General features: G+C 45.4%; 2 protein-coding genes across 3 annotated transcripts in view; one reads left to right on the top strand and one right to left on the bottom strand.

Moving 5' to 3' along the window:
• The first annotated feature begins 1,674 nt into the window (after positions 1-1,674).
• LOC106589599 (fascin-2) lies at positions 1,675-15,348 on the top strand. Its single transcript, XM_014179776.2, has 7 exons — positions 1,675-1,880; positions 2,112-2,213; positions 2,460-3,186; positions 11,580-11,736; positions 12,001-12,122; positions 12,271-12,438; positions 12,629-15,348. The coding sequence occupies exons 2-7, from the start codon at positions 2,118-2,120 to the stop codon at positions 12,829-12,831; spliced, it is 1,473 nt and encodes a 490-aa protein (XP_014035251.1). The 5' UTR covers positions 1,675-1,880; positions 2,112-2,117; the 3' UTR covers positions 12,832-15,348.
• A 62-nt stretch (positions 15,349-15,410) lies between these two features.
• faap100 (FA core complex associated protein 100) overlaps positions 15,411-19,194 on the bottom strand; it is a 5,060-nt gene continuing 1,276 nt past the window's right edge. For both annotated transcript variants that reach the window (XM_014179754.2, XM_014179755.2), the window contains 6 exons: positions 18,187-19,163; positions 17,935-18,091; positions 16,862-17,831; positions 16,365-16,472; positions 16,185-16,271; positions 15,411-16,001 (listed from right to left, as the gene is read on the bottom strand). In XM_014179754.2, the coding sequence (XP_014035229.1) occupies positions 15,870-16,001; positions 16,185-16,271; positions 16,365-16,472; positions 16,862-17,831; positions 17,935-18,091; positions 18,187-19,163 (2,431 nt within the window). In that variant the 3' untranslated portion in view covers positions 15,411-15,869. The remainder of the gene's footprint in view (positions 16,002-16,184; positions 16,272-16,364; positions 16,473-16,861; positions 17,832-17,934; positions 18,092-18,186; positions 19,164-19,194) is intronic.

Raw genomic sequence — 19,194 nt, 5'->3', positions numbered from 1 at the left:
TCTCCTGGCAAATTAGAAGTATTTTCAACCAGCAACTATCAAGAAATAACACCAAAAATAATGTGTACACTTTACAGTGTTAGTTTCGTCAGCTGTCGTACAATACGATATAAAACACAGGAAAATTTTCATTTTGACTGCACTGGACCTTAAAACAATGTACACTATGCTTTGGTCCTTTTATTGCTCACACTATTAATATTTGTCTCAAAATTGAAAGTCATTGTAACTGGGAATTAAAATGGTATGACCATACTCCAATAATTCACAATAATGCCAAGAAATCTGGAGGCCGTCCTTTTGCCCCCCCCCAATGGTCCAAATGTGGATTCCGTACCCTTGTCGATATCATGGACTGTAATGGTTTGAGAATACTCCAGGATTTGAAAGACACACTTTTTTTTCTATATTTCTAACTTAGGTCAGGTATGCTGGGGAAACCCAACTACCAAACCATCCAATGATGGGATTTATAAATAAATGACCTGGGCTCCCCTGAAAGGACTGATCTCTATAATATATAAACATTTGGAAAGCTCATACTCTAAGCTGGCCATTAAAAAAGTATGGTCCATAGATATAACTGGAAAAACATGGCCTTTGCTTCCTGTAATCCAAACCATCAATTTACACATTTTAAGTTTGTTCAGCGACTGTATTTAACACCAAGGAAACATTTTTGTATTTTTTATTCTTTGCTTTCAGGCCCACGGGGAAGAAGTGGTATGGGGAGGGTTTTCTCTGGTCGCCGGGGGTATGATAATTTGAGGGGTGCTTATATTTTTCCTGTTACACCCAAATGTGGAATGTAAATGCGTTTCTTGCATATCGGAACTCCCCCTGAGACACAAGTGCCTTGCTCAAGGGCACAGCGACAGATTTGTTCACCTTTTCGGCTCTGGGATTCAACCCAGCGACCTTGAAGTTATTGGCCCAAAGCTCTAACCTCGAGGCTACCTGTCACCCCATCATTATTACAAAATCCTGTGTGATCAATATGATAATTTTTCTGTATGTATTTCTTCATTTTTCTTTTGAGCGTCAGCCTACGGGTATGTGTGGTATAAACTGAGTGTGTGAATTGATATGAATATTGTACCTGTAACCCCCCCCCCAACAATAAAAATGACAAAGCAAAAAAAAATTGGTAACTGACTGACTGGGTGACTGGCTGGTTGGGTGACTGGGTGACTGACTGACTGACTGGCTTACTGACTGGTTGGGTGACTGGGCTACTGGCTGACTGACTGACTGACTGGCTTACTGACTGGTTGGGTGACTGGGTTACTGACTGGTCACTAAGGCCAAGGTTGGAGACTGGTCAGGAGATCATTGGCTCAGTAATCTCAGAGAAAGAACTGGGAGAGAAAGAACAGGGAATTGGAAAAAGAGAGAGAATGGCTGAGGGAAAGAAAGAGAGAGAGGGAGAGAAAGAAACGTTGGGGAAGCATAGTGGAAGAGCGTTAGAGTGAGACAGAGCCAAAGGTAACAATTGAGTGAGAGGAAGACTTTAAGAGAGGGAGAGAGAGAAGGGGGGAAATATCAATTGAGGGAGAAGGGGAGAGGTAGTCTGAAAGAAATTGTGAGAGGAGAGGTGGAGAGGGTGACGTCACTTGTTGGATTGCAGTATTGAGCCCTGCTGATTACTATAATCCTGATTAGGAAACCGAAGGGAAAAAAACCAGGAGCCCTGAATGACAGAAAGAGAAAAGACGAGAAAGAGTCCTTCACTACCACCAGAGAGAGACGGAGGTGGAGAGGAGACGGAGAAGGGAGGAGAAACAGAATAAGAAGAGGAGTAATTTGAAAGGAAATGTTTTAATCTGGGAATTAGGAGCACAGGAATCACAGAAACTACAGAAAGGAACCACATAACCACAGTAAGTAGATTATAAATCTGTGTAAAAAAAAATTTTTTTTTTTTTTTTAAGACAAAGTCCCTGGATTATAGCTACCTTTCTTTAGTCCCTGCATTATAGCTAACTTCCTCATTGATTTCTTCTCATATTTTATTGCCTAATTCTGCCCACCCTTTTAACCTCACCTCATACTTGTCATTCATACCCCCATGCCCTCCCCTCCCCACATTCTTCTTCCTCCTATCCCCCCAGGTCAGGATGCCCACTAACGGTACAAACTGTCCTCTGAAGCTGCAGTTTGGTCTGATCAACCACGAGAGTCGCTACCTCACCGCAGAGGCCTTTGGCTTCAAGGTGAGATACCTCATCTGACACAGCTTAGTCTTACTGTGTTCCTGTCTAGACTGGTGCCAGTCTGGTCCTGCTTTAGCCAACTCCTTTGTCGTTTTCATGCCAGAGTAGAGTAGATGCCAAAGAAGTTTATCTAAAGCAGGAAAGAGTTAGAAAGGGTGAAGACATCGGAAGAGGGAAGGCGTTTTAGGTAGACAAGTGGAAACTGTCTATTCCCAGTGCTCTTGACAGTGATCTCTCCTCCATCAGGTGAATGCGTCGGCCCCCAGTCTGAAGAGGAAGCAGGTGTGGACTTTAGAGCAGGACTCCCAGGACCCCCAGGTGGTTTACCTCCGCAGCCATCTGGGCCGCTACCTGGCCTCCGACAAGGATGGCAAGGTCACTTGCGAGGCCGAGGGACGGAACACAGACTGCCGCTTCCTAATCGCTGCCCAGTCAGACGGCCGCTGGGCACTTCAGTCGGAACCCTACCTGAGGTTATTCGGAGGTTCCCGGGACTACCTGTCCTGCTTCGCCCAAGTGATCACAGAGGCAGAGTTATGGGCGGTACACCTGGCGCTCCACCCACAGGCCAACCTGCTCAGTGTCGCCCGCAAGCGCTACGCCCACCTGTCACCCGACGACGGCGAGATCGCCGTGGACCGGAACATTCCATGGGGCGTGGCGGCGCTCCTGACGCTCGTCTACCTGGATGGGAAGTACCGGCTCAAGACCTGCGACGGCCGTTACCTTGGCAACGACGGGAAGCTGTCAGCGGAGAGCGGGCGGGGCACGGGGTACACGCTGGAGCTGAAGTGTGGGAAGCTGGCGTTTAAGGACTGTGAGGGGAAGTACCTGAGTCCGATGGGGCCCACGGGGACACTGAGGTCTGGCAGGTGCAGCAAGCCGGGGAAGGATGAGCTGTTTGACCTGGAGGAGAGCCACCCTCAGGTGGTGCTGATGGCAGCCAATGGGAAATACGTGTCTATACGGCAACGTAAGACACACACAGTATACACAGTAGACAAAACGCATTATGAACATAGATGTCACACACGCATAAATATACAGTATACACCTCTTTCGTTCTCTTTTTTTTGTTTTCTCTCCCTCTCCTCATGTGTCACATCTAAAACTACTCAACTACTACTACTACTACTACTACTACTACCACCTCATATTCTCGTACCACTTGATACCTACTGTGGTAACTGAGCTTTCAGATGTACAGAAAATACATTAGCAGCCGTGTTGAATATGCATGGACCTTCACCACTGCCATTCGATATGGATGATTGACAGCAGATAAGACTTGTCCATAATTATGGGTAATGTAGTCTTCAGGTTCCTTATCATATTGTCTGAGGTTGGGTGTTTCCTCGAAGACGAGATGAACGCAGTTGATATGTTGTCATGTTTGTGCGTGCGTTGATCGATTGTTCTATTTCTAACATATCATTATTGTATTGTTAAAGGGAAGTTCTAGTGGTGTAGTGTCATTCCACTGCCTCCTTACAGTAGTGTAAATCCCTCCACAGCATAGTAGTCTTTTTGTATTTCAGGCTCAGAAAACATGTCACCAGGTCAGGGGGAATGAGATTTGCAAATTAAAATGGCTGATTATTCCAGTGCAGCTTATGTACAGTGTAGACTTCATCTCTGGCATACCCTGCATGCATGACCACTGTGAAAAGTGTGTTACCGATTAATATTGTCAGCATCACTGTGTAATATGATAATGTAGTAAGTTGTGCCTCTTTCCCATTGCCCGAGCCACAAACAATTCTGGAATCAGTTACCGGGTCGATGATAATGTCATAGACTCGGTAACTGATTCCAGAATCTACAGTGTTATTAGAATCTCATCTAGACTTGAATCTAGAGGGAATCTATTCCTAGAATCTCTAGAGTGTTCTGTGTATCGTCCGTGTGTTTGATGCTGTGGTCTTTGGTGAATATTCTTGTCTGAGGAGTAGTGTTACTCTAACCTGAGGGTTGTAACTGTAGCTGTGGCTCATTGTTCCTGGTTAGCACTACGATCTGCAATAACCAAATGACTGAGTGAGACGAGCAGAGAGTGATTACCTCGAGGCCTGAGGGCTATAGGAAACCTCATGAGGGCAGCGAAGAAAGGGCGGTGACGCACCTCTATGCTAGTGCTGAAAGACACTCAAACAGGATACACAAAACATTTCCTTACACTTACTTTTTCCACTCTCATTCTCTCTCTCTCTCTCACACACACACACACACACACACACACACACACACACACACACACACACACACACACACACACACACACACACACACACACACACACACACACACACACACACACACACATTCAGACGACAAGTGCACAGACACATATGCACTCACGCACTTTCTCTTCCTCTCCATCTTGTACCTACAAACATACAATACACACACTCTCTCTTTCACAAACACAAGCTTTGTCTCTCTCTTTCTCTCTCTCTTTTACAAACACTCCTGTATTGGTGAGTGATGAGGTGCAGAGTGTGTTAAATAATTGATAGTGCCAGGGCGGTTGTTCATTGAAGGCGGGGAGTCTGTTTTCAGAAACCCAAGCCCTACTCTAACTCTATGGCTCTCTGGCCAACAGCACACCAGGGGCATAGCCCATAGCAACTCAGCCCACAAATCAGAAAGACAACTGGGTCAGTCAGTCAGCCACAGACCCCAGCCCAGGGATGGAGATAAAGGAGGTTGAGAGGGCGACCCAGGGAGAGCGCTGCGAAGAGAATAAAGGAGGAGAGGGAAGGGCAAGTGAGGAAAAAAGAGTTAATGGAGGAGAGGAAAGGGAAAGGGTGAGGGTTAGAAAGGGAAAGACTGTAGGGAACAGCCAGGGGAGAGGGTGGGGAGAGAGGGTTAGTGAGGTAGACAGGAGGAGAAGGGTGGAAGGGGAAAGCGTATATAGGGAGAGTGATGGGAAAGGAGGAAATAGAGAAAAGAGAAGAAAGTGAGCAGAGAGTGGTTGTGAAAGTACATAAGGAGAGGAGGAGGAGGAGGAGGAGAGAGAGAGAGAGAGAGGAGAGCATAGTCAGATATAGAAGACGTCACCTTCTCTATGTGTTCGCACATAAATCAACAGGACTGCCAGTCCTCCCTGAAGAGCAGACATGTCACCGTCAGATCGTTCACAAACACAACTAGGCTCAGAAACTGACTTGATACTTCTCTCTCTTTCTCTCTACTGCCTTCCCACTCTCTTTCTATTAAAGCGCCCATGTTTTATTTATTTAACCTTTATTTAACTAGGCAAGTCAGTTAAGAACAAATTCTTATTTACAATGACGGCCTAGGAACAGTGGGTTAACTGCCTTGTTCAGGGGCAGAACAACAGATTTTTACCTTGTCAGCTCGGGGATTCGAGCACCACACGTGGTGTGTGAGTGTCCATGCGCATGTGTGTGTGCATGCGCTGTGTGTGTGTGTGTGTGTGTGTGGGTCAGATCTGTTATCATGTCTGTCGTCACCTCTCTCTACTCCCTCGGGTACATCGATCTGGTCTGGGAAGAAATTGAAAGAGAGACGAAGGCTCAAATACACACACACACACACACACACACACACACACACACACACACACACACACACACACACACACACACACACACACACACACACACACACACACACACACACACACACACACACACGACACACACATCAGCCCGCTACAGTCTGATAGACAGATAAAGGATGCAGTGAAATAAACAAAGAGAAAGAGAAGAAAACGAGAATAGCAATGGAGGAGAGCAAGTGAGAAAGATACAAAGGGGAGAGAGAGAGGGATAGAGAGAGGAAGAGAGGGACAGTGGGCTGTGGCATCATTAATAATGGATGGCAGAGCGACTCTCTGATGTATTAGTCGTGCCTGATCCAGTTTTGGGTGGGCAGGCGGGTGGGCGGGCTTCCAGGTAGGCCAACACCAGGAATTGGAGATGGGTCTGTGGTCTGTTTTAAACCTTACACTACACTCTTAGAAGAAAGGGTTCCAAAAGGGTTCTTCGGCTGTCCCCATAGGAGAACTCTTTTCGGTTCCAGGTAGAACCCTTTTCGGTTCTTCCTGGAACAAAAAGGTTCTACCTGGAACCAAAAATAGTTATTCAAAGGGTTCTCCTATGGGTACAGCCGAAGAACCCTTTTAGGTTCTAGATATAACCTTTTTTTCTAAGAGTGTAGACTAGCCTAGACAAGTGATTTTTGAACCTCTCGTTGGGGACCCCCAAACGTTTCATGTATTTCAACTATCCACAGCTAGCCCTTAAGTGAATCAGTTCAGCTAGTTCAGTGTTACAACTAAACTGCTAACCGTCTGGGGATCCCCGAGGAGAGCTTAGAAAACCACTGCCCTAGGCTATGTAGCAGTCAGTGTGCATCATTTGGTATGATTGACCAACTGTAGTGTCAGCAATGCCTTTCAAGATATCAGATAGATGCAGTATCAGATAGTTATAAAACCTTCCATTGATACCCCCTGACTTATAAAGCCTTCTATTGATACCCCCTGAGTTATAAAACCTTCTACTGGTACCCCCTGAGTTATAAAACCTTCTATTGGTACCCCCTGAGGTATAAAACGTTCTATTAATACCCCCTGAGTTATAAAACCTTCTATTGGTACCCCCTGAGGTATAAAACCTTCTATTAATACCCCTTGAGGTATAAAACCTTCTATTGGTACCCCCTGAGGTATAAACCCTTCTATTGATACCCCCTGAGGTATAAAACCTTCTATTGGTACCCCCTGAGTTATAAAACATTCTATTGGTACCCCCTGAGGTATAAAACCTTCTATTGGTACCCCCTGAGGTATAAAACGTTCTATTGGTACCCCCTGAGGTATAAAACGTTCTATTGGTACCCCCTGAGGTATAAACCCTTCTATTGGTACCCCCTGAGTTATAAAACGTTCTATTGGTACCCCCTGAGGTATAAACCCTTCTATTGGTACCCCCTGAGTTATAAAACCTTCTATTGGTACCCCCTGAGTTATAAAACCTTCTATTGGTACCCCCTGAGGTATAAACCCTTCTATTGGTACCCCCTGAGGTATAAAACCTTCTATTGGTACCCCCTGAGGTATAAAACCTTCTATTGATACCCTCTGAGGTATAAAACGTTCTATTGGTACCCCCTGAGGTATAAACCCTTCTATTGGTACCCCCTGAGTTATAAAACGTTCTATTGGTACCCCTTGAGGTATAAACTCTTCTATTGGTACCCCCTGAGTTATAAAACCTTCTATTGGTACCCCCTGAGTTATAAAACCTTCTATTGGTACCCCCTGAGGTATAAACCCTTCTATTGGTACCCCCTGATGTATAACACTTTGTATTGGTACCCCCTGAGGTATAAAGCCTTCTATTGGTACCCCCTGAGGTATAAACCCTTCTATTGGTACCCCCTGAGGTATAAAACCTTCTATTGATACCCCCTGAGGTATAAACCCTTCTATTGGTACCCCCTGAGGTATAAAACCTTCTATTGGTACCCCCTGAGGTATAAAACCTTCTATTGATACCCCCTGAGGTATAAAACCTTCTATTGGTACCCCCTGAGTTATAAAACGTTCTATTGGTACCCCCTGAGGTATAAACCCTTCTATTGGTACCCCTTGAGTTATAAAACGTTCTATTGGTACCCCTTGAGGTATAAACTCTTCTATTGGTACCCCCTGAGTTATAAAACCTTCGATTGGTACCCCCTGAGTTATAAAACCTTCTATTGGTACCCCCTGAGTTATAAAACCTTCTATTGGTACCCCCTGAGGTATAAACCCTTCTATTGATACCCCCTGACTTATAAAGCCTTCTATTGGTACCCCCTGAGTTATAAAACATTCTATTGGTACCCCCTGAGTTATAAAACGTTCTATTGGTACCCCCTGAGGTATAAACCCTTCTATTGGTACCCCCTGAGTTATAAAACCTTCTATTGGTACCCCCTGAGGTATAAAACCTTCTATTGATACCCCCTGAGTTATAAAACCTTCTATTGGTACCCCCTGAGGTATAAAACCTTCTATTGGTACCCCCTGAGGTATAAAACCTTCTATTGGTACCCCCTGAGTTATAAAACCTTCTATTGGTACCCCCTGAGGTATAAAACCTTCTATTGGTACCCCCTGAGGTATAAACCCTTCTATTGGTACCCCCTGAGTTATAAAACGTTCTATTGGTACCCCTTGAGGTATAAACTCTTCTATTGGTACCCCCTGAGTTATAAAACCTTCTATTGGTACCCCCTGAGGTATAAAACCTTCTATTGGTACCCCCTGAGGTATAAACCCTTCTATTGGTACCCCCTGAGTTATAAAACGTTCTATTGGTACCCCCTGAGGTATAAAACCTTCTATTGGTACCCCCTGATGTATAACACTTTGTATTGGTACCCCCTGAGTTATAAAGCCTTCTATTGGTACCCCCTGAGGTATAAACCCTTCTATTGGTACCCCCTGAGGTATAAAACCTTCTATTGGTACCCCCTGATGTATAACACTTTGTATTGGTACCCCCTGAGTTATAAAGCCTTCTATTGGTACCCCCTGAGGTATAAACCCTTCTATTGGTACCCCCTGAGGTATAAAACCTTCTATTGATACCCCCTGAGGTATAAACCCTTCTATTGGTACCCCCTGAGGTATAAAACCTTCTATTGGTACCCCCTGAGGTATAAAACCTTCTATTGATACCCCCTGAGGTATAAAACCTTCTATTGGTACCCCCTGAGTTATAAAACGTTCTATTGGTACCCCCTGAGGTATAAACCCTTCTATTGGTACCCCTTGAGTTATAAAACGTTCTATTGGTACCCCTTGAGGTATAAACTCTTCTATTGGTACCCCCTGAGTTATAAAACCTTCGATTGGTACCCCCTGAGTTATAAAACCTTCTATTGGTACCCCCTGAGTTATAAAACCTTCTATTGGTACCCCCTGAGGTATAAACCCTTCTATTGATACCCCCTGACTTATAAAGCCTTCTATTGGTACCCCCTGAGTTATAAAACATTCTATTGGTACCCCCTGAGTTATAAAACGTTCTATTGGTACCCCCTGAGGTATAAACCCTTCTATTGGTACCCCCTGAGTTATAAAACCTTCTATTGGTACCCCCTGAGGTATAAAACCTTCTATTGATACCCCCTGAGTTATAAAACCTTCTATTGGTACCCCCTGAGGTATAAAACCTTCTATTGGTACCCCCTGAGGTATAAAACCTTCTATTGGTACCCCCTGAGGTATAAAACCTTCTATTGGTACCCCTGAGGTATAAAACCTTCTATTGGTACCCCCTGAGGTATAAACCCTTCTATTGGTACCCCCTGAGTTATAAAACGTTCTATTGGTACCCCTTGAGGTATAAACTCTTCTATTGGTACCCCCTGAGTTATAAAACCTTCTATTGGTACCCCCTGAGGTATAAAACCTTCTATTGGTACCCCCTGAGGTATAAACCCTTCTATTGGTACCCCCTGAGTTATAAAACGTTCTATTGGTACCCCCTGAGGTATAAAACCTTCTATTGGTACCCCCTGATGTATAACACTTTGTATTGGTACCCCCTGAGTTATAAAGCCTTCTATTGGTACCCCCTGAGGTATAAACCCTTCTATTGGTACCCCCTGAGGTATAAAACCTTCTATTGATACCCCCTGAGGTATAAACCCTTCTATTGGTACCCCCTGAGGTATAAAACCTTCTATTGGTACCCCCTGAGGTATAAAACCTTCTATTGATACCCCCTGAGGTATAAAACCTTCTATTGGTACCCCCTGAGTTATAAAACGTTCTATTGGTACCCCCTGGGGTATAAACCCTTCTATTGGTACCCCTTGAGTTATAAAACGTTCTATTGGTACCCCTTGAGGTATAAACTCTTCTATTGGTACCCCCTGAGTTATAAAACCTTCTATTGGTACCCCCTGAGTTATAAAACCTTCTATTGGTACCCCCTGAGTTATAAAACCTTCTATTGGTACCCCCTGAGGTATAAACCCTTCTATTGGTACCCCCTGAGGTATAAACCCTTCTATTGGTACCCCCTGAGTTATAAAACCTTTTATTGGTACCCCCTGAGGTATAAAACCTTCTATTGGTACCCCCTGAGGTATAAAACCTTCTATTGGTACCCCCTGAGTTATAAAACCTTCTATTGATACCCCCTGAGGTATAAACCCTTCTATTGGTACCCCCTGAGGTATAAACCCTTCTATTGGTACCCCTTGAGGTATAAACCCTTCTATTGATACCCCCTGAGGTATAAAACGTTCTATTGGTACCCCCTGAGTTATAAAACCTTTTATTGGTACCCCCTGAGGTATAAAACCTTCTATTGGTACCCCCTGATGTATAACACTTTGTATTGGTACCCCCTGAGTTATAAAGCCTTCTATTGGTACCCCCTGAGGTATAAACCCTTCTATTGGTACCCCCTGAGGTATAAAACATTCTATTGATACCCCCTGAGGTATAAAACCTTCTATTGGTACCCCCTGAGATATAAAGCCTTCTATTGATACACCCTGAGTTATAAAGCCTTCTATTGGTACCCCCCGAGTTATAAAGCCTTTTATTGGTACCCCCTGAGTTATAAAATATTCTATTGATACCCCTTGAGGTATTAAACCTTCTATTGATACCCCCTGAGGTATAAAACCTTCTGTTGATACCACCTGAGGTATAAAATCTGCTATTGATACCCCAATGTATAAAAGCTTCTATTGATACCCCCTGATTTCCTGTCTTCTTCCTCTCTCTCATTCTCTCCTCCTTTCTCTCCTCTTTCTCTCTTAGATGGGCTGTAGTCTGATCACAGCTGAGCTCAGCAGACTGTTATGGTGATGGTGTGGTGTGAAATGGACACACACACACACACACACACACACACACACACACACATGAAATTGGACAATAAACCGTGAAGCAGTGCTGAGATGAGAGGGGAATCTGATCAAACAGAAACACAAGCCCTGGTGATAAGATAGAGAATAGTTTTTAGACTAAGCCAATAGTTGCTTTAGAAAGCTGGGTTGAATGTAAATAAGGAGGACCCTAGTGCAGAAGACTGTTAGTAAAGTAAAGGGGTTGGTAGAATCTGCCTGCCTGTCTGCGTGCATGCCTGTGTCTTTAATTAATGTTAATGCTATTAGTATTCTGCATAATGGAGAGAGGTCTTTGACAGTATGGTGGGTTATGGGCCATCCACATGCGTGTATAAGGGCATGCATGTGTGAGTGTGTAAGCGTGTGTGCCCATGGATTTCAGACAGCCTGTATTGACAGTTATGAGTATCAATAAAACTTGGATTGAACATACCATGAACTGAGTTTGACTGACCTCACACCTCTGGCCCCTCCCAGGTGTGAGTATCTCGGCCAACCAGGAGGACGAGACGGACCTGGAGACGTTCCAGATGGAGATTGACAAGGAGAGCAGGAAGTGTCTGTTCCGGACCAACGAGGGGAAATACTGGGCCCTGGTGGCCCACGGAGGCATCCAGACTACGGACACAGAAAGGTAACCCTAACTCTAAACCATGGATGTCAAACTCTAGTGTCTGCAGGTTTTTCTTTTTTTCTTTCAATTACGACCTAGACAACCAGGTATGGAGAGTTCTTTACTAATCAGTGACCTTAATTCATTAATCAAGTACAAGGGAGGAGCGGAAACCCTCAGACACTCGTCCCTCCGTGGAATGAGTTTGACACGTGCTCTAAACCTAAGACTAACCCCTACCACTAACCCTAGCTCCAGTCACAACCCTAACTATTTATCATCCAGGTCTGCCAACACCATGTTTGCAGTGGAGTGGATGGGCCGCAGGGTGGCACTAAGAGCCAGTAACGGGAAATACATCTGCACCAAGAAGAACGGCCAGCTAGCAGCCGTCAGCGACTCTGTAGGTAAGTGTTTGTGTCATTAAGTGGGTGAGTGGCTTCCATGGTTCTTATGCTTTTTAAACCAAAAATCCCTTCTTCTCTCCTTAATTTCTACGTCTACCTCTCTTCCCCCCCCTTCCCTCTCTTTCCCCTCCCTCTCTTCCCTGATCAGGTGAGGATGAGAAGTTGATTCTGAAGCTGATAAACCGTCCCATGCTGATCCTGCGAGGATTGAACGGCTTCATCTGCCACCATAAGAACTCCAACACGCTGGATGCCAACAGATCAGTCTATGACATCTTCACACTGCATTTCAGTGATGGGGCGTACCACATCAAAGGTGAGGATATGATATGCACACTCTAGCTTATTGCATAGAATTCAATGCATTTTTCATGAAGAATTGAAGGGGTTTCGTGCAACTGCTTTTATTAATCTATTGCTTTCTGCGTCAATCTGTTTTGACGTGTAAAGGCCTTTCATATAGGGCTGCCAGTCCATGTTGTCTCTCTCTAACTAACCCCTTGTAGGTGAGGGGGGGAGGTTCTGGTATGTGAACAGCAGTGGTCTGGTGTGTTCAGATGGAGAGACACCAGATGACTTCTCCTTTGAGTTCCTGGAGCACGGACGCATCGCCATCCGAGGCAAGAACGGCAGATACCTGCGAGGCCAGGGGGGCATGCTGAAGGGCGACGGGGTTACCCCCGACAGCTCTGCCCTCTGGGAGTACTGACCTATATGAGGGCCACTCTCCTACCCTGCTTGAGTTTACCCCTAACCACAGATCTAGGATCAGATTGGGGCAGATTACCCTAACCCCCATGTCCTAAAAATGAATGAACAGATTGGTAAAGAATATCTGACCCTAGACTAGTAGTTAGTGGCAACTTCTGCCCTCTCCCATAGGTCCCTTTCTGCCCCTGTCACTCCCCTCAACCTACTCCTGGCACGCCAGCCAATGAAGAAGGCACAAAGAGAAAACAGACTCTTTTTACAGGGGAGGTCGAGGGAAGACATATGTTTAAATGGATGCACTAATTGTAAGTCGCTCTGGATAAGAGTATCTGCTTAATGACTAAAATCTTCATTTAAAATAAGGCAGAGGTCCCATGTTTTCAGCTCAGAAGAGCCTGGTCAGAAGAAATGAATCATGTTTGCTGGAGTCAACGGCAGATTCCAAACAACACTATGCTTAATAGGCTTATGAGAATTTTTGTATGTTTTTTAAAATTAGCATGTTACCAGTAAAAGTCAAGGTTCAGAGTAAGTATCATACTCACACATAGAGGACTAGTCATGGCTTGGGTTTTCATTTTGTAACATTGTTTTAGCTACAACACTATTCATGATACAACAGTAATACAACTACTAACTAACATGTGTCCTATGTCCTGTTGTGGTTCACATTCTCACATTCTGATTGTGCCCACATTTTCAGAAATATGTCTATACATGGTTTTAAAATTAGTATTTTAATCGTATAGACTGGATGCATTAAAAGATGCATTGTGGGTCTGATATCTTACAAGTGTACACGGATTTGGGCCTGGTCTCCCAAAAGCATCTTAAGGCTAAGTTCAACTTAGAATCATAGGATCCTATGGTTTTAACAATGAACTTAGGCCTTAAGGTGCTTTTGGGAAACCGGGCTCTGGACAGTGAAACCATTTAAATCATCATTATCCCATCATCTAAAATCACTGACAGGTGGCACCATTGACTTATGGCATCAACATGTGTCTTAAAGCGGCAATCAACAGTAGAAACAATATCAAAGCACACTCCCCGCCCGTTTTGGTTAAAGGCTGAGGGATGGGGCTGGAGAAATGTAACCACTCTCAAATTCATTAACAGAGCTATAGCTGAAAGGACTGACCAGCCATGATATCAAAACTATAGTTTAACCATGTTTTCAGGCTATATAGTGTTTGTTTACATTTACTTTGTTTACAAACAAACAATTTACTTTGGAGTAAAATAAGCTTATATTTTGGGTTCTGATAGTTAAACTAAGCTCATGAGACATTTATAAGTTATTTATTTTGATTTTATCTTTATTTAATTAGCCAAGTCAGTTAAGAACAAATTCTTATTTACAATGACGGCCTACCCGAGCTAAACCCTAATGACACTGGGCGCCGCCCTATGGGACTCCCAATCACAGCCGGTTATGATACAGCTTGGAATCTAACCAGGGTCTGTAGTGACGCCTCTAGCGCTGAGACGCAGTGCCTTTGACCACTGCACCACTCAGGAGTTCTTCAAGAATCAATGGGTACATATCCTTAATTTATAAGTCCAAAAATAGATGTAGCAACTGCTGATTGCCCCTTTAAGATAAATAAATAAATATTATTTTGAAAGAATAGCTGTCAAATAATTAGCATACAGGGAGGGACCAGGAAATGTAGTCACAGTAGATGGATAAGAGACACATTTTAATACCACGTGTAGACATATTTCTGAAAATGTGGGCACAATCAGAATGTGGAAAAGATCAGGAAAGAGGACGCATGTTAGCACCAGGTATAAATGAGGCTAGAGGAGTTGACATGGCCTGGGTTTTCAGTTCTGAAGTGTCTACTGGTCATCTGTAGCTCAGTTGGTAGAGCATGGCAATTTAGTGTTTGCTATGCCAGGATAGTGGGTTTGATTCCTGGTACCACCCATATGTAAAATATATGCATGACTGTAAGTCCCTTTGGATAAATATGTCTGCTAAATGGTATACATTATTACTACAGCAGCTACAAATACTCCACAACTACAATACACACAATGCTACAAATACCTATAGAGACACTCTGGTGTAAAACCAATGTGCCTTAAACCAATTGTCTATTACACTCTCTTCCACCCCTCTCTCTCACTCGATTCTCTGGTTTCCCCAATTGTTCCTTTCCATTCTTCCCTGTCGTTTTGCCAATTCTGACATTGTAAGCGAGTGACAGTGTTGAGAGGTGTGTAATAATAAACTCAGAAAGTCACCAACTCATCGTAGCTGAGTCATCATTAGTGGACAGCTTCCTTAGCATCGTAACATTAACAAGCATGAGAGGCAGCTGCATCTCAAATGTTACCCTCATCCCCATGTAGGGCAGTAGGCCCACTTCTAAACACAGACACATAGAGTAATGGTTTCAGGTGATAAGTAGGGGCCCTCTATATGGGATATACGAGTGTAATGGGTGTCGTTTGAGATTTGTACAGGCTTTTCCCTACAATCAAAACAGTAACACGTCAGGTGTAACAAAAGTACACGATCATCCTAGAAAGAGTATAGTGCTAGTGATTTACAGCCTGTCACTTGACTATGATACTTCATTTGTCTTTTTATTCTTTTCAAATAATCCATTCTTCTGAAAAGTTTTGAAAAACTATAATAAAAATCATCTCTGAGATGTGTAAAAGTTATGTTTCGTGTGTGGATAATGTTGTCAGTGAAGTGACTCTTCAAATCCGTTGTTTTAATTTTACAGGTACATTTTAATCCACACACACACACACACACACACACACACACACACACACACACACACACACACACACACACCCTACCTGCAATGTACTACTTTATAAACATTCACAGAAAGAAAGAAATGCTGTTTGTGTACTAAAACAGCAGAGGGAGACAAACAGTCATTCATTTCTCCTTTGCAGGACAAGTATTGGATAGTGGAGTGTGGGGCTGAGAATGAAGATGAGGAGAGGATTGTAAATGTGTGGATGAGGATGTTGTGGATGAGGAGCGTATGTGGGATGGTAACGGGGTCAGAGGATGAGGAGGGGGTTCTCTCTGAGTTGCCTGTAAACGCTGAACAGTTTCTTGGTGGTCTGTTCCGTGGTCATCCCCAGTCCAATGGCTTCTGGGATACGAGCCTCCTGGAGATGCTCAGATAGGACCTGGCAGGGGGGAGGAGGAAGAGGAAGAAGATAAGAGGAAAAAGAGGTAAGGCTATAGACACAGAGAAAAGTTGAGAAAAATACTACAGATTGTCTGTTTCTTGTGTGTTTGAGGATTTGTGTGTTTGAGGACTTCTTTCAACCTTTATGTTACCAGGTAGTTTTTTGTTGGTCTGGTCTCACCTGTGCCCGCTGTAGGGCCTGTCTCAAGCCCAGTCCATGGACTCCCATAGAGGACTCTTGTGTGCCAGCAGTACCCTGGAGCAGAGCCTTTCAACACACACAACACACAGGGTGTTAGGGAGGAGAGGATGATGTAGCAAACAGGCACAAATGTTTATCACACATGTTGGGATTCCCTACCTGTACACGGCTTAACACAGCATGGTGTAGTCCACACACGGCTGCCATGGAAGAGCACTGCACCTGCACCTCCACAGCCTCCTTCACACTGGTGTCCCCTACAGTTACCTGGCCAACAACATACAGGTACAGTCATTCTCAACACATATACCTCATACTATAGTCTCCCAGGAAAGTTAAACATGAACTTAAAGTGAGTCTAAAAGGATACAACCGATACAACATGATACACGTGGTCCCGTATGGCTCAGTTGGTAGAGCATGGTGTTTGCAACGCCAGGGTTGTGGGTTCGATTTTTTTTTATTATCCAATGAGACTTAGTCATGCATGCATACATTTTATGTATGGGTGGTCCTGGGAATTGAACCCACTACCCTTGCGTTACAAGCGCCATTCTCTACCAACTGAGCTAAAGGACCACAACTGATAGACCCAGTATCAATACAATCATGTTTTCATGATATGTAAAAATATTAAATATTTAAAAAACGCACACCTCTTTGGCTGTGAGTTTGACGGTGTGTCGCCCTAGACACCGGGCGTAGACCACAGAGCTTTCCTGTCCTCCCTTGTCCCCTCTGCCCCTCCAGTCCTCTCCTCCTGTCCCCTGTGACAGCAGCCAGCCCAGCACAGAGCCACACACACCCTGAGAAGGGCCAGCAGAACCTGGTGGCTCCAGTCCTAGTGTCCCTCTCAGTAGCTCTGTTGAGACCTTGATGCTTGCTGAAAACAGCCCCCTATCAGACGCCACCATCCTCTCTCCTTCTCCTTCTCCATCCCCCCTCCCAGAACCCCTGATCTTACGGGTGCTCAGGAAGGCCTCAACGACATCCATCGAGACGGTATCCGGGGAAATGGAGGGTCTGTTCGGGTCCCTGTGAGGGGGCGTGGTCCCGGTCACCTGCAGAGCGTCCAGCCAATCCACTGTCAGCGTGTCAAGGGGCAGACTGATCCATCCACCCTCCAATCCCAGATGAGATGCCGGATCCCCATTGGCCAGGAGGCGGGACAGCTCCTCAGACCCCAGCAGGCTTTGCAGGGAGTAGGTGAGGGAGCAGCTAACCGTCACAGGGAAAGATGTGTCCCCCGCTGCTGTTAGGGGCAACGACACTTCCATTCTCCCACCCGGCTCTAGTTTCTGGAATGGGAATGAGAATGTTTGAGAGGTGTTCTCCCCCCCTGCAGGAAGAGGGTAGGATAATGGTAGAACTCGCACACAGAACGTCCAGTTCCGTTCTAGAACGTAAGGACTAGAATTGTCCAGAACACAGGTCAGATTCAGGGAGTCTCTCTGTAGCAGGCGGCTCCACTTGGCAACAACGTGACATCTGATTGGCTTCTTGCTGACTGGGAGCTGCTCTCCACTGTTCTGATTTGCTAGCAGTAGGCAGCAGACATTGAGCACCTGATTCAGGTGTCTGAGGGAGTGGTTTTTGGACTGGATGGTGCTTTTCAACACAGATGCTCTGTGGGACAAGCAAGAGCACATACAAGTAAATTAACATGCACTATTCATCTGAATAAAACATATGTTAGATCTAACATTAAATGTACTGCATGCCTCCTCACCTCTCACACACATCTCCGATGGCTGCAAGGAGGTCCCTGACTCTCTGTCCCACCTGTGATAAGGGGAGCCTGGGTATGCCCCCTGCCTCTGTCCCCTTAGGCAGGGTCAAACGCTGGAGCCTCCCCCGGAGAGACAATGCCACCAACTGCACTATGCCTGTAACACGCACACAAACACGATCCGTAAGACAACAAACTTGATAACAAAGATCGGTTGCAGAAAATATTGGTTGAGCTGAACACACACCTTACCTGAGGCATTGTGTGAGGGCCCAGCCAGGGCGATGACCCTGCAGACATTAAGGCTGACAGGACTCTGTAGGGTAGCAGACTCCCTGGGTCTCACCATGGCCTGTCCCTGGCCTTGCCTCTCCCTGTGGCTGACCACCAGGCTCTCTTCTGGATTTGGAGCTGCCGCTCGCACCCCTGGGAAATCCAGGGCTAGAAGATCTGACCCTGTGCTGTAGTACAGGCCCTCCCTGCCTGCACACACACACACCACAGGTCCAGACACACACCCCTCTGTTAATGCTGCTACCTTGCCCCCCTCCTCCGGCCCCCCTTCACAGGTTCTGACCAGCACCACCCTCCCCCATTGGCCTACTGCCACCAAACACTGTGGACCATCATTTGTCCCGGTCGTGGTTCCGATAAACGTGATTGGCTGCTCCATGCTGTGTAGAACTCTAACGCAGGGGCCTGGTCGTCCTGGGAGAAGTAAGGGGAGGGAGCAGAGACGCCCATCAGGCAGGCCGCAAAGGATCATGGGGGAGTTGATGAGGGCAGCGTCGACGCCGAAGAGGAGCTTGAAGAGGAGAGGCTCCAGGAGAAAATGTTTGACGCCTAGTGAGGATGATGATGATGACAAAGGTGGTAGTTTTGTTGTTGTTGAGGATGATGAAGATGATGACAAGGGTGGTGCATCACTGCTGTAAACGCAAGCTAACACAGGTCGCATCACTAGTCCTGCGGCAGCATTTTCCTCAGATTCGACATGGTGACCAACTGAAATGACAGGTAGACTAAACTGAGTCAGTTTCTGGTGGTCAGCTGCTTTATAGAGAGTAAACCACCAGGCTGCGTCTCTCAGGGAGACGGTCACCAAGGTCCCTCCGGACCCTCCCACCTCAATCAGAGAACACACCCCCTCGTCTCTGGCTGCCAGTGAATTAGACGACACCTTGAACAGAGCAGGGCCAGGGGATTGGTCAGCTGGGGGAGTGGGAGACCTGGTGAGATGGGACAAGGGGGAGAGGGTAA

Source organism: Salmo salar, chromosome ssa28 (assembly GCF_905237065.1).
Source record: "Salmo salar chromosome ssa28, Ssal_v3.1, whole genome shotgun sequence".
Lineage (NCBI taxonomy): Eukaryota > Metazoa > Chordata > Actinopteri > Salmoniformes > Salmonidae > Salmo > Salmo salar.
The sequence above is the reverse complement of the archived record's forward strand: the minus strand, read 5'-3'. Positions and strand labels throughout refer to the sequence as shown.